This window comes from Pristis pectinata, chromosome 17, assembly GCF_009764475.1.
Source record: "Pristis pectinata isolate sPriPec2 chromosome 17, sPriPec2.1.pri, whole genome shotgun sequence".
Taxonomy (NCBI): Eukaryota; Metazoa; Chordata; class Chondrichthyes; order Rhinopristiformes; family Pristidae; genus Pristis; species Pristis pectinata.
This window is the reverse complement of record NC_067421.1, coordinates 26,219,422-26,232,689: the sequence shown is the minus strand read 5'-3', so window position 1 is coordinate 26,232,689 and position 13,268 is coordinate 26,219,422. Positions and strand designations below refer to the sequence as shown.

Sequence of the window (13,268 nt, the reverse complement as noted above, 5' to 3'; positions counted from 1 at the left end):
ATGTCGTCTGAATTCATCCCGACTTCCCAGCGACTGGTGCGCGTTTCACATTGACCTTGAAGACCACGCGGAGAGACCGACCTCTGCCGGCAGATAGCTCAAGTTTATTCGTTGCAAGAAATACAACTGAATGTGCTAGGGGCTGAAATGCGTCTGTTTCATTCTTCACTTCCAGGTGTTTCTTTCCGCTAATTTGGTAAAAAAAAACAAATGTTTTTCTTTATTAAAAATTTTAGGTAGTTGCACCAACTTTCATTTTCTGTAATAATTTATAACTAAGTTGGTAAGGACAATAAATCATACCCACGCATTCAAAGCCATTTTATTGCTGTCCTTTTTAACAGTTCCAGTCTTCTTTAACCCAAACTTCCCTGCTCAGGTTTTTGACAAGTATTTTCTATTACGTTTATGCACAGTATTTTAAAAACCACATTCTAAAACAAAGTGCATGGTTGCCGTCATATAAATGTACCACCAACACAAAGTTCAAGTTCTACTTTATTGTCATTCACCCATATGCTATAAAAACACATGGAGGAACGAAATGTCGTTTCCCCCAGACTCACACAACAGAGGACGTACATAGAACAGAGGATATACAATAAACGCAGACAAAAAAATTGTGCAAGTACAAATAGAGCAAAAAACGGTATATACAGAATACAAAATTAGTGCAGGGTTAGTGCAAAACCAAGTTGGACGAAGAAAATACAGAACTCAGTGTGTTGCACTAAATGTATAAACATGTTCAGCAGCAGCCGTTGTGCAAACTTGGGCTTTTGATGCGGCATTTGTCTGAAACTGCTTGCAGGGTATTCAGGAGCCTGACAGCCTGGGGGGGAAAACTGTTGTACAGTCTAGTAGTTCTGGCCTGGATGCTCCAGTACCAATTGCCAGACGGCAGTGGGACAAATAGGTCGTGGGAGGGATGAGAAGGGTCATCCCTATGATTCTGCAGACCTTGCGTGTGCATGGTGTGTTGTAGATATCCAGTATGGAGGGAGGAGGTACTCCAATGTGTGATCATTTTAAAAACATTTTTAAAACCGATGTTTATAAGAGGGCTTGGGGAGGAGGCTGGAGATATTATTACCAATAAAACCTGAAAACATATCAAGCCCTTAATGTACAGGGACTTTTTCTGCATTTTATGCTGTTGTCTTTGGTTAAAAATTCCAGCATAATTCGACCTAAATGATAAAATGCAAATTTGACACCTTGTTTGGTTAAGAAGAGCCTTCGAACAATTCAGCCAGCAAGTGAATCTAGTGGCATTGTACTGGGTTTGAAAATGGCATAGTGCCTTTTAAGGAGATATTGAGGTGGATGTCCAAGGAATAGGTTTTTAAAAAGTGTGGTAAAAGAAGAAAAGTTGGAGCTAGCAGCAATGTTAGGGATAGCATGTAAACCAGTGCAGCTCAGCAAACACAAGATAATTAGAATGAAATGATGATATGAATTACCCTCACTTGTGGAATGCAGGAGGGCGGCTGGAAGTGCATTGGAATCATCACGTCTGGTGGTACAAAGACTTGGACAGGAGGTTCAGAAGCAGTTAAGCTGAGGGAGATGGATGGTGCAGAGGTGCAGTTGGGTGGTTTTGATGGTGGAGTGGGTGCGTGGTTGGAAACGCCCTCGGAGTCGGATAACATACCATCGTCACCCCAGATAATGGAATAGAATCAGTGACTTGGAAACAAAGTTTGAGGTGAGAACTGAAGGCAATGGGATTCATTGCCCAGTATTCAGTGGGTCTTGGCCCAAAACGTCGACTGTTTATTTCCCTCCATGGATGCTGCCTGACCTGCTGAATTCCTCCAGCACTTTTTGTGTGTTGCTCCAGATTCCAGCATCTGCAGAATTTAATGTGTCTCCATTCTGCTCATCCATTACTGGGCCCCAGCCCATCAGAGGTCGTACTGAGATCAAGTTGGGTGCCATCAATGTATTTGTATAACCTGACATGTTTTCGGATGCTGTTACTGGAGGCCTGTATGTAGATGAGAAAAAGGAGAGGGCCAGAGATCATAGTGCAGGAATAGGAAGAGAAGTAAAAATCAGTAAACACTGGAAATCTGAAATAAAAATGAAAAATTCTGGGAACACTCAGCAGGTCAGCTCGCATCCGTGGGAAGAGAAACAGTTAACATTTTAGGTCTGGGACCTGAAGCACTATGGTTGGGTCTGGATCTGAAACAGAAACTCTTTCCTCTGATGCTGACTGATCTGTGGACTCTTTCCAGCATTTTCTGTTTTTGTTTCAGGAAGAGAAGTCAATGCAGGTGCGTCAGTGGCTGCAACTGGATAAATAAGAATGGAACAAGTCAAGAGAGTTGGAGAGGAGGATGTTGTGGTAACTGTGTCGAAGTTTGCAGGCAGCTTGAAGGATGAGATCAGGAGGATCTCAGGTTTTATCACAGGTTTGTGCTGAGATAACACCCTTAGCTGCGATGACAGGGAGTGCATTATCTGTGCTTTTGTTTCAGTTCATTGGTTCCCAGCTTCCTTAGAATGATGGAGGGGAAAACTAAGGTTGTATTTTCAGAGCTGTATCCAGTGATTTGCAGAATGTTTACCAAATTAAATGAAAACAGCATTGGGCTCAGCTTGATGCATCTTATGTCAGATAGCTCGCTGTCTGTTTACCAGGATCAGCTGTGCTCTTTACACCCCAGATCAGTGATAGTAGGTATTCCCTTGGACTGTTGCTTGAAATAACTGTGGAAAATCTTTTCATGACCTTGTTGCTGAGAGTAAACTGATGAGAAGGTTGGATTTGTCCTGATTTTTGTGGTCAGAACATACCTGAGCAATTATCTACTTTGTTGGTTAGCTGTGATGAAACAGCTTGGGCAGAGACACAACTAGTTCCAGATCTCAAGCCTTCTGCACTACAGCCTTGCTACTTATATATTCATATCTGCTTACAACAGTGAAGAAGGCCATTTGGCCCTTGAGTCTATGCTAGCTCTCGAAGCTATTCTATCCACCCATTTACTACCCTGTAACCTATTCTCTCACAAATGCCCATTAATGCCATCCTTATTGTCCTATCACCCATCTCCACTGGGGAAGTTTACAATCGCCAGTTAACCCAATAAACAGCCCACCTTTGGGATATGGGAGGAAACCAGAGCACCCAGATGAAACCCCCACAGTCACATGCAAACTCTGCACAGAGAGCACCAGAGGTCAAGATCAAATCCAGGTCACTGGTGCTGTGATATACTGCACTATCTGCAGCACCATACTGCCACCCTTTTGGCCTCCTTGCATCCAGTGCCATAGGGTCAGAGTATCAGATCCAGAGCCCACCATTTCCATGCCAACCATCAAGTATCTATCTACACTCATCTCATTAACCAGCACTTGGTCTGTAGCTGTCTGTCCCATGGCATTTCAAGTCCCTGTCTAGATATTTAAATGTTGCAAGAGCCTCTGCCTCCACTATCCCCTCAGGCAGTGCATTACAGATTCTAACTGCTCTCTGAGTGAAAAGAATCCTCCTCAGATCCCCTCTAAGCCTCTTACCCCTTATCCTAAACCTATGTGCTCTAGGTTTAGACACTGCTGCTATGGGGAAGTGTTTCCTTCCATCTATGCCCCTCATAATTTTGTTTACCACGATCAAGTTCCCCCCTCAGTCGCCTCTGCTGCAGGGAAAACTAACTCCGCCTGTCAGATTTCTGCTCATTCCTGAAACGCTCCATTCCAGGCCACATTCTGGTGAATGTCCTCTGCACACTCTTCAGTGCATGTTCTTCCTATAGTGTGCCGGCCAGAACTGTTCCCAGTACTCCAGCTGTGGCCTAACCAACATTTTATGAAGTTATATCATAACCCCTCTTGCTCCTGTATAACCTAGTTAATAAAAGCAACTTGTACACCTTCTTCACCACCTTGTCTACCCCTGCTGCTGCCTTTAAGGACCCTTGGACTTATTCCTCTGTTCCTCAATACCTTCTTGGGCCTTAGGGTTACAGGGAACTGGCACAGAAGAGGAGTTGAGGCCAGCATAGATTGGTCATGATCATGTAGAATGGTGGACAGGCTTGAGGGACCTGGTGTCTTACTCCTGCTCCTATTTTCTTGTGTTCTTGTGCCACTCTTTGTCTATGTCCTACCCTGATTAGTCTTCCCAAAGAGCATCAGCTTGTACTTATCAGGATTAAATCCCAACTGCCATTGCTCTGCCTGTCTTACAAACTGACCAGTATCTACCTAATACCTCACACTACTCACTATCAACTACATCACCAATTTTCACATCATCTACAAACTTTCTCATCATACCTCCTACATTTGTATCCACATTATTAAGGTACATGTCACAGCACAGATGCCTGCGGTACACCACTGATCATAGAATTCCAGTCACAAAAACAGCTTTCACCATCACTCTCCCAAAAATCAAGACAATTTTGGATCCAATTTGCTAACTTGCCTTGAATCCCATGGATTCTAACTTTTTGGACCAGTCTCCCATGTGGCACTTTGTCAAAGGTCTTACTGAAGTCATGTCCACTGGCTCAATTCCACTACCCCATCAACATTTTGTCACCCCTTTGAAAAATTCAGTCAAATTGGCAAGACAGGATCACCTCCTAACAAAGCCATGCTGTTTATCTTTGATTAATCTCTGCCTTTCCAAATTCTATATTATTGTAGATTATTAGTCCTGTTCCTCAGAAGTTGTTCCAATAACTTCACCAGCACTGACCTTAGACACATAGCCTGTAATTCCCTGGCTTACCTCAGCCCATGTTGAATAAAGGCACCACACTTGCTGCCCACCTATCATCTGGCACCTCACATCTGGCTGGCGAAGATTTAAAAATCTCCTCCTTTGCTTCCCATCACAGCCTGGGATATATCTCAGCAGGCCATGGAGATTTATCTACCTTTAAGCCCACCAAAACATCCAATACCTCTTCCTATTTAATGATTGGTATTGGTTCATTATTGTCACTTGTACTGAGGTACAGTGAAAAGCTGGTCTTACAAACCGATCGTACAGGTCAATTCATTACACAGTGCAGTTACATTGAGTTAGTACAGAGTGCATTGATGTAGTACAGGTAAGAACAATAACAGTACAGAGTAAAGTGTCACAGCTACAGAGAAAGTGCAGTGCAATAAGGTGCAAGGTCACAACAAGGTAGATCGTGAGGTCATAGTCCATCTCATTGTATAAGGGAGCTGTTCAATAGTCTTATCACAGTGGGGTAGAAGCTGTCCTTAAGTCTGGTGGTACGTGCCGTCAGGCTCCTGTATCTTCTACCCGAGGGAAGAGGAGAGAAGAAAGAATGTCCCAGGTGATAACACATTTTCTAGAATTTCACCATTCTTCCCCGTGAATTCTCTATCTGCAATGTCCTTCTTAGTGATTACAAGTGAAAAGTATTTATTTAAGACCTCACCTATATCCTCTGGCTCCATGCACAGTTTGCCACTTAAGTGCCTAAAGCACCCAACTTCTTGCCTTTGAAATCATCTGGAGTTAATTGAATTGGTTGAAGGCTGGTTTCTGTGATTGAGGGGACATCAAAGTGGAAGTTGAGATAGATCATTCACTCCCAGTTTTACTCTCACCTACCTGGGTTCAATCTTGATCTGATGCAGGGTTTCGACCCAAAACATCGACAATTCTTTTCCTCCCACAGATGCTGCTCGACCCACTGAGTTCCTCCAGTAGATTGTTTGTTGCTCCAGATTCCTGCATCTGCTGTCTCTTGTGTCTCAGTCCTGACCTCTTGCAAACACTCCAGCTTTGTGTCTTGCTGGATTTTATCATCATTGAGGATGGGAGTTTCTCGGAGGCTTTCTGTCCTGTTAGCTGTTGTGTTGCTCATCACCATTCACAACTGGAGATGGTAGGACTCCAGAGCCTTGATTCAATTCATTGATTGTGGAATGACTTCGCTCTATCTTTGCATTCTGCTTAGTATACATGTAGAGTATAGCTCCATCAAGTTTACACCTCATTTTCATAAAGATCTTGTGAAGCTCTTAGCGTGCTTTAATGGTGCAGCTAGTAGAGCAGTCTTCAACAGAAAGGATTACTGACTCATTAGCTGAGGGAGGAGACACGTGGTAATCAACAAGAGGCGTCCTTGCCTCTGTTTGACCTGATGAAATGAAATTTCAATTATAAGGATGATAATTGAGGTGTCTGGGACATTAGCTAAGAGGTATCATTCTGAGACTATCACAGTATCTGGTTGTTGATTCAGTAATCTGTAGGTCCACTATGTCTTACACTCTGCCATTTCATGCATGTCCCCAGGTGTTCATGTGGAGGACCTGGTGGTGTCCACCATCTTCCTGGGAACTTGCAGTAACATATAGGTCAGCTGGGTAAGGTTGGCAGACTTCCAGATCTTTCCTAATGGACTGAGGAGAACCAGATGAAATTTTATGGCAGTCCATACATTAATGGTCACCATTACTGATATTACCTTTTTATTCCAAATTGTTTAATTAATTTTTAGCTGTTCTGGCAGATTTGAACTCGCCTCTCAATTATTAATCCAAGCCTTTGGATTACCAGTCCAGTAACATCACCAATAACTACCCTTTCCTATTTTCTTGTACATACATACCTTTACAGTGCAGTTGAAGAAAATTTGAGTTAACATTTTTATTAAAAAATTGTATAAAAAGAAAATTGGTTTGCCTAATCTAAAGCTGTTGTATATTTTATCTTGAGATAATAGAACAAAACATCACAGGGCCAAAATTCCATTTCCCATTTTTTCCCACTGCTTCTCACTCGTATTCCACTTTTCTAAATTAAAATTACGAAATTTTTCCATGTAACTGAAATCCCAGATCATTGGTTCCATTCTAGTAAATTCCCTTTGTACCCATGCTAAAAGCCTTGATGTATTTCCCAAAGTATGTGCCTGGGACAAGACACTTGTTATTGTACGCACACAAATAATACCACAGCTGGGGCCTTTACGCTGATTTCCCGCTTCTGTACTTGGTGTCTATTTATAAAACCAAAGATCCCATGTGCTTCTCAACCTGTCCAAGGATCGCCAGAGATTAGCTCACATATGCGCTGGGACTCTCACTTCATAAAAAATTGTTCCATTTTGTCTATATTACCTCTCCTCAGTCTTCCTATCAAAATGCATTACATGGCGCTTTGCTGTGTGTTCAACATGTATCTGCAATGATAAATGTATGGCATTGTTGCAGTTTCCATCTAACAAGGACTTAAGGAGATCCGTTGAAGTGAAAGGAACCAAATTTGTAGAAGCAAAACAATATGCAGTAACCACTTGGTGCCAGTGACTGGAACAATTTCTCCTCAATAAATTTATGAGCTTTTCATTTTCACCTTTTATTTAATTTGTTTCGTTAACCATTGCCTAGATCAGCAGAAGAAAAAAAAAACTCTATTTGTGAAACTCAATTGATTCTGGAAACGGAAGCATAGTTGCATAGACTTGTGACATAAGTGTTTAAGTATGGATGGGGTGTGTATGTGTGGAGCATTGATCGTAAACGGCTTTTTGTCTGCTCCTATCTTATGTACAGTGTCAGTTGGTGTCTGGGCTGCAACATGCAGAGTTAGTCTGGCAGACTCATTGGAATGAATAGTTATGTTTGTTGGTGCTCCTGAGTCATGGTGATTTCACTGAACACTTCCATACCATGGTCATTCAGAGAAACCGGATGCTGTACCTCAGTGGCCACAAGGATGGAAGTTCATGGAAACTCAAAATGGAGGAAATGAGACAGAGTGAAAGAAAGCACAAGTCGAGGGACAGACCTCAGCATTACTGGGGAATTGTAAATGGAAACTGACCTTGGGGAAAATGGTAGACCGAGATATTCTGGAACTTTAGGTAGTTGTGACAAAACACAAGATGTGTTTAGTACATATTTGGAATGAATGGAGATATTTCTCCATGCAAGTAATTTCATAAAGTTAGCAGGAGCAAATGACTCCAGCAAAACAAAGTGATTTGTAAGAGGAAGAAAGGCACATTTCATTGGCATTGCAATAGAAATGTTGTTGAAGAATGTGCGGAAGTTATGTTAATCGAGGGATGCAGATGTGCAGTGTGTACGTTGACGGGTGCAACAACAATGGCGATTTCTCATTTGATCCCAAGTCACATGAAGGGCAGGAAACCCTGTTATCATTGTCAGGGCAACCATTCAACTCAGTTCTCTCCGTATGAGGCAGCTCACAGTTCCCAGTATAACAAAGTGGGACACATAGTACAAGTTTACAAAGGGAGACAAAACACATATCCCCTGATGAGGGTGGAGTGGGTGGAGGGTAAAAATGAATCTGATGTCTGTAGAAAGGTCAGACATCATGAATTCCCAACAAATCAAGGGTGTGTTAAGAGGGTTCAGGTTTATGCAGCGCAGAACTGCAGCCTTCTAACTGCAATACAGGACAACAGCCCACTTCACTACTGGATACAACCCAACAGAGATGTTGATGGATCTTTGGCTCAGAACAGGGTGCAACCAAACCTGGAGCAGAGAGTGGAGTAGAGAAAGTGGAACTAAAGGAGATTCCCAGTCAGTATAGAAAGAGAAAACACTTCTAGTGAATGACAGCATGTGAACACTTAGACCTCCTGGCCTGTGCTGGAAGACAATGTAGACACGAGGAAGCTACAGACAAAGGAGCTCAAGAGAACTCCTGGTGAATCCTGAAGCCAGAGGGAGCACTGGGGAGACATGGGGCACACCGGAAATGCTGATAGGGGCCAAGAGAGTGAGAGGACCAAAGGGGTGGCTGAAGTTTTAAATCTATAAGTGTATACTTGCTGATATGTTTACTGTTCTTTTATTTAAGTTCAGGGAAGCAGTATAGTATTTTTATTCTTGATTGTAAAAGGGAAATAGTTTGTTGGAGGTCTTGATGAGTTGTTCAATACTTCACATTGTGAACCCAAGTTCCATAGGATGTTTAAAAGTTATTAACACTGTATGGTGGAAACCACACTATTACATTGTATATTTTTCAATGATATATCCTTTCATAGAACAAATGGATACTTTCCTTAAGAAGGATTTAATATTGAAGAATCTTGAATAATATTGAAATTTGTAATGTCTTTTCTTAATAATATATTTTGTCTGTTAACAGAGCTCCTGTTCCTTATTCTTGCTCTTATAAACCTACGCATGCCAGGAACGTACCCCAGATAAATAACTCCCATTCCAACCCAGAACTGAGCAAAACCTGTATTCCCAAGGAAGATATCATGTTCATGAAGACACATAAAACCGCCAGTAGCACTATCCTCAATATCCTCTTCCGTTTTGGTCAGAAGCACCGGCTGAAATTTGCCTTTCCCAATGGCAGGAATGATTTCTACTACCCATCCTACTTTGACAGGAGCCAGGTGAAGGATTACAGGCCGGGCATTTGCTTCAATATCATCTGTAATCACATGAGGTTTAACAGTGAAGAAATCCACAAGCTGCTCGCCGAAGACACTGTTTATTTCACCATCCTCAGGAACCCTGCTTTTTTATTTGAATCATCATTTCATTATTTTGGTCGTGTGATCCCTTTCACCTGGAAAATAAGTGGGGAGGACAAACTGGCCGAATTCCTCAGGGAACCCAACCGATACTATGATCCAAATGGCTTTAACTCCCATTACTTGAAGAATTTGTTATTTTTTGACTTTGGTTATGACAATAACTTGGATTTTGATGACCCCAGAGTAGAAAAGCATATTAAAGCTATTGATGAAAGATTCGAGCTGGTAATGCTTCTTGAATACTTTGATGAATCCCTCATTCTTCTGAAGGATGTAATGTGTTGGGATATGGATGATATTCTGTATTTTAAGTTAAACGTAAGGAAAGATTCCACTGTATCAAGAATGAGCGGAGAATTATATGAAAAGGCAACAAGGTGGAACCAAATTGACTCCATGTTATACAGATACTTCAATGCTACGTTCTGGAGAAAGGTCAGACAGTATGGCTTTGAACGCATGGAGCGTGATGTGGAAGAACTGCGCAAGCGCAATGACCACATGCAATCCATTTGCATCGATGGTGGCCGGCCAGTGGATGCAAATGCCATTCAGGAGGCATCCTTGCAGCCATGGCAACCTCTAGGGGAGCGCTCCATCATGGGCTACAACCTCAAAAAGAACATTAGCAGAAAACACAGAAAACTTTGCAGGAAAATGCTCACCCCTGAGCTGCAATATTTGACTGAATTAGGAGTTAATCTGTGGATAACAAAGTTATGGTCCTACATAAGGGATCTGTTAAAATGGTAGCTGGTCAGCTTTAAAACTGGGCTTCCTATTCACGTGCTCTCGGTATGACAGCCACAAGGAATAGCAGAAGTTGATTATTGCCACAGACCAGGAGGAAATCCATGGGCATTACATTGATGCCATTGCAGATTGCCTGCGATTGAAAGGCAATCATTAAAAATGTAATATATCAAACACAACTGGATTACAGTCAGTGTTTTGCTTTATTTTCCCTTAATTTCTATTAGTAAAATAGTCATTAATTTGGAATCAAAGGTTCCACCATACTATGCTCTGTAAAATATCTGCCTCTATTTACAGCCCCAACTCTACTTTGTGAATGATCACAAATTAAATAACTGTGAATTAATAATATAATCAGAAAAATCAGAACTTCAAACTATAAGATAAGAGTGCTTAAAGATCTATGGCTGATGCCTCCATGTAGACTCATGAAAGGCAGCAATAAGCCTTCAGATTGATGCTTATCAAATAACATAAGACTTATATAATGATTAAGTACACATTTGTAAGGAATTTTATACTGGCCCTTGAAATCCAGATTGCATATGTAATCCCAAATAAGGCAGACATGGTTCGAAAAGACTGAATTCAAAACTGCTTTTTCACATCTTATTAACAGAACCACCCAATTTTGAAGGCTTTATGTTGTCTCTATGCATGATCATATCAAAGGTAATTCTATGTCACATGATCACATCAATGGCAAGGCATTACAGGCTAACAACTCAGTGCATTCTTACAGTAATATAACTTTCAGTTGGTATGAAGTTATCATAAATTAGCTGAACAGATCAACCTGATCTCTTTGTAAGAGGTCTCTTTTTAAAATTTATATATATATCCCAGACAAATGTACAACTCTTAGTTACAACATTATCTGCAAATTAATTTTACAGGTTCAGTTTGGCTCAGTGGAAACATTTGGGATAAAATGCAACTCATCATAATATGAAATGTATATTTCTCATTTTTCAAAGCTTTGGATTATCTGAGTGGCTGGTGACTGAATTGGCTTAATACCCAAGATAAATCGTTCATTTGATCCTGTAGACAGTGATTCTTATTAACATAATGCAGATACAAATATTACTTGCAGCCTGATTACATACAAATAGTTAGCAACAAGACAGGATTTATTTTCATTCATTCTTTCTCCTTTATGACATCAATCAACAAAAACAACTTGCATTTATGTAGTGCATTTGACGCAGCAAGCTCTTAACAGGAACATAATCAAAATTAAGACATTATTATCTGAAGTTAGCACTAAAGTGAACTTTCCAGTCAGCAGAAAAGAAATCAGCAGGGCATTCACCATAAAACCAATTAAACAATCCCCTTACAGCAGCAATGGTGCGAGACATAGGATCATCTATGCTCACGGTCATCTATGTGACCTTTCGGGTGGAGACCAAGATGTATAACCCAAAAGAGGAAAGTTGACTTTAAAGCATTAATTTGCCTGTATACTTGGAATGTGTTTGTATTTCAAATCAAGTAGCTTACAACAGTGTTATTTTTTTTGTATCAAGCACTCAGTATTTTGTGTTTCTTTCAAAGATCCAGGCATTGACTATTTGTATAAAATAATTTTGGTGGAAAAGAGAACAGAATTTTTAAATCAATATCATTAGATTTGAAGGTAGTATAGATCAATCAGTAGCACTCCTGCCTCTGAATCAGGTGGCTGTAGGTTCAAGAACTACTCCAGATACTTGAGTATGAAAATCTAGTCTGATCCTCCAATGCTTTACTAAAGAAATGCTGCTCTTTTGGATGAATCATTAAACCAAATCCCTGTGTGCTCCCACTGGTGGGCATAAAAGACCCAATGGGACAGAATTGAAAGAGCAGTGGAACTATCCCTGGGTCTAGGCAAGATTTATTTATCAATCAACACCCAAAAAAAAAAGATGGTCAGGTCACTGCTGTTTGTGGAACCTTGCTGGGTGCAAAAAAAGCTGCCACATTTCCTAAAGCACAACAGAGGCTATACTTTGAATGTACTTCAGTAGAGGTAAAACACTTTGGGATGTAAGAGATGGAAGTTTAACAGAAATGCAAGTTCTTTCTTTGCTTCTTGTATTTTAAAAGGCTCACAAACAATCAGTGGACCAGATATACGCTTGAACCTCACCCAAATCTTACAATTTTACTTTCTATATGTAGAAAACATATAAAAGTCTCAGGTTCAGTTGTGGTTTCTGGGCTGTGGAGTTTGTTATTGTCTGGAAGAAGTGGATGGTGGATAGAGAACACATTTATCTTGTGTTCTGTGTTGCCAGTTCTGGGTTTCTGGTTAGAATTTGTTAGTGCTTTTACAAAAGAGATGTTCCTTATTTGATTTGAATGGGTACCATTGAAATACAATGGATTTGAAATGTTAAAGCAGTTGAAACTTGGCAGGATGAGGTCAAGATCATTTATAATGCAAATCTTAAACATTTCACAGTAAGAAAGTCAGCCATATGGACTTTTTTAAATGGTTTTATACTGCAAAGTTACAGAAGCCATATATCTGCAATACACTTAAATAATCTTATTGTTCATCAAAATAGTACAATTTCTTTGAAATAGTATAAACAAATGGTGCTAATCTATCTCAAATTACAAACTTCAGAATTTAGATTATGTATAGAGAAGTAAAGGACTACAGATGCTGGAATCTAGATGAAAAAACAACGAGATGCTGGAGGAACTCAGCAGGCCAGGCAGCATCTGTGGAGAAAAACAGATGGTCAACGTTTCGGGTCAGGACCCTTCCTCAGGACTGAAGATAGGGAAAGGGGAAGCCCAATGTATAGAGGGGAAAAACAGAGCAGTGATAAGTGGACAAAAGAGGGGAGGTGGGGTGGGCACAGGGTGGTGATAGGCAGATGCAGGTAAGAGACAGTGATAGGCAGGTGTGGGAGAGGAGGGGAGAGCAGATCCACTGGGGGATGGGTCAGAGGTATGGAGGTGGTCGGTATGGGGGGAGGGGAGGAG

At 40.9% G+C, this 13,268-nt stretch overlaps 1 protein-coding gene across 4 annotated transcripts in view; it reads left to right on the top strand.

The window, feature by feature from the left end:
• gal3st1a (galactose-3-O-sulfotransferase 1a) overlaps positions 1 to 12,923 on the top strand; it is a 30,838-nt gene extending 17,915 nt beyond the window's left edge. For all 4 annotated transcript variants that reach the window (XM_052032242.1, XM_052032241.1, XM_052032240.1 and 1 more), the window contains one exon: positions 9,125 to 12,923. In XM_052032242.1, coding sequence (XP_051888202.1) covers positions 9,125 to 10,280 — 1,156 coding nt within the window. In that variant the 3' untranslated portion in view covers positions 10,281 to 12,923. The remainder of the gene's footprint in view (positions 1 to 9,124) is intronic.
• Positions 12,924 to 13,268: the final 345 nt, after the last annotated feature.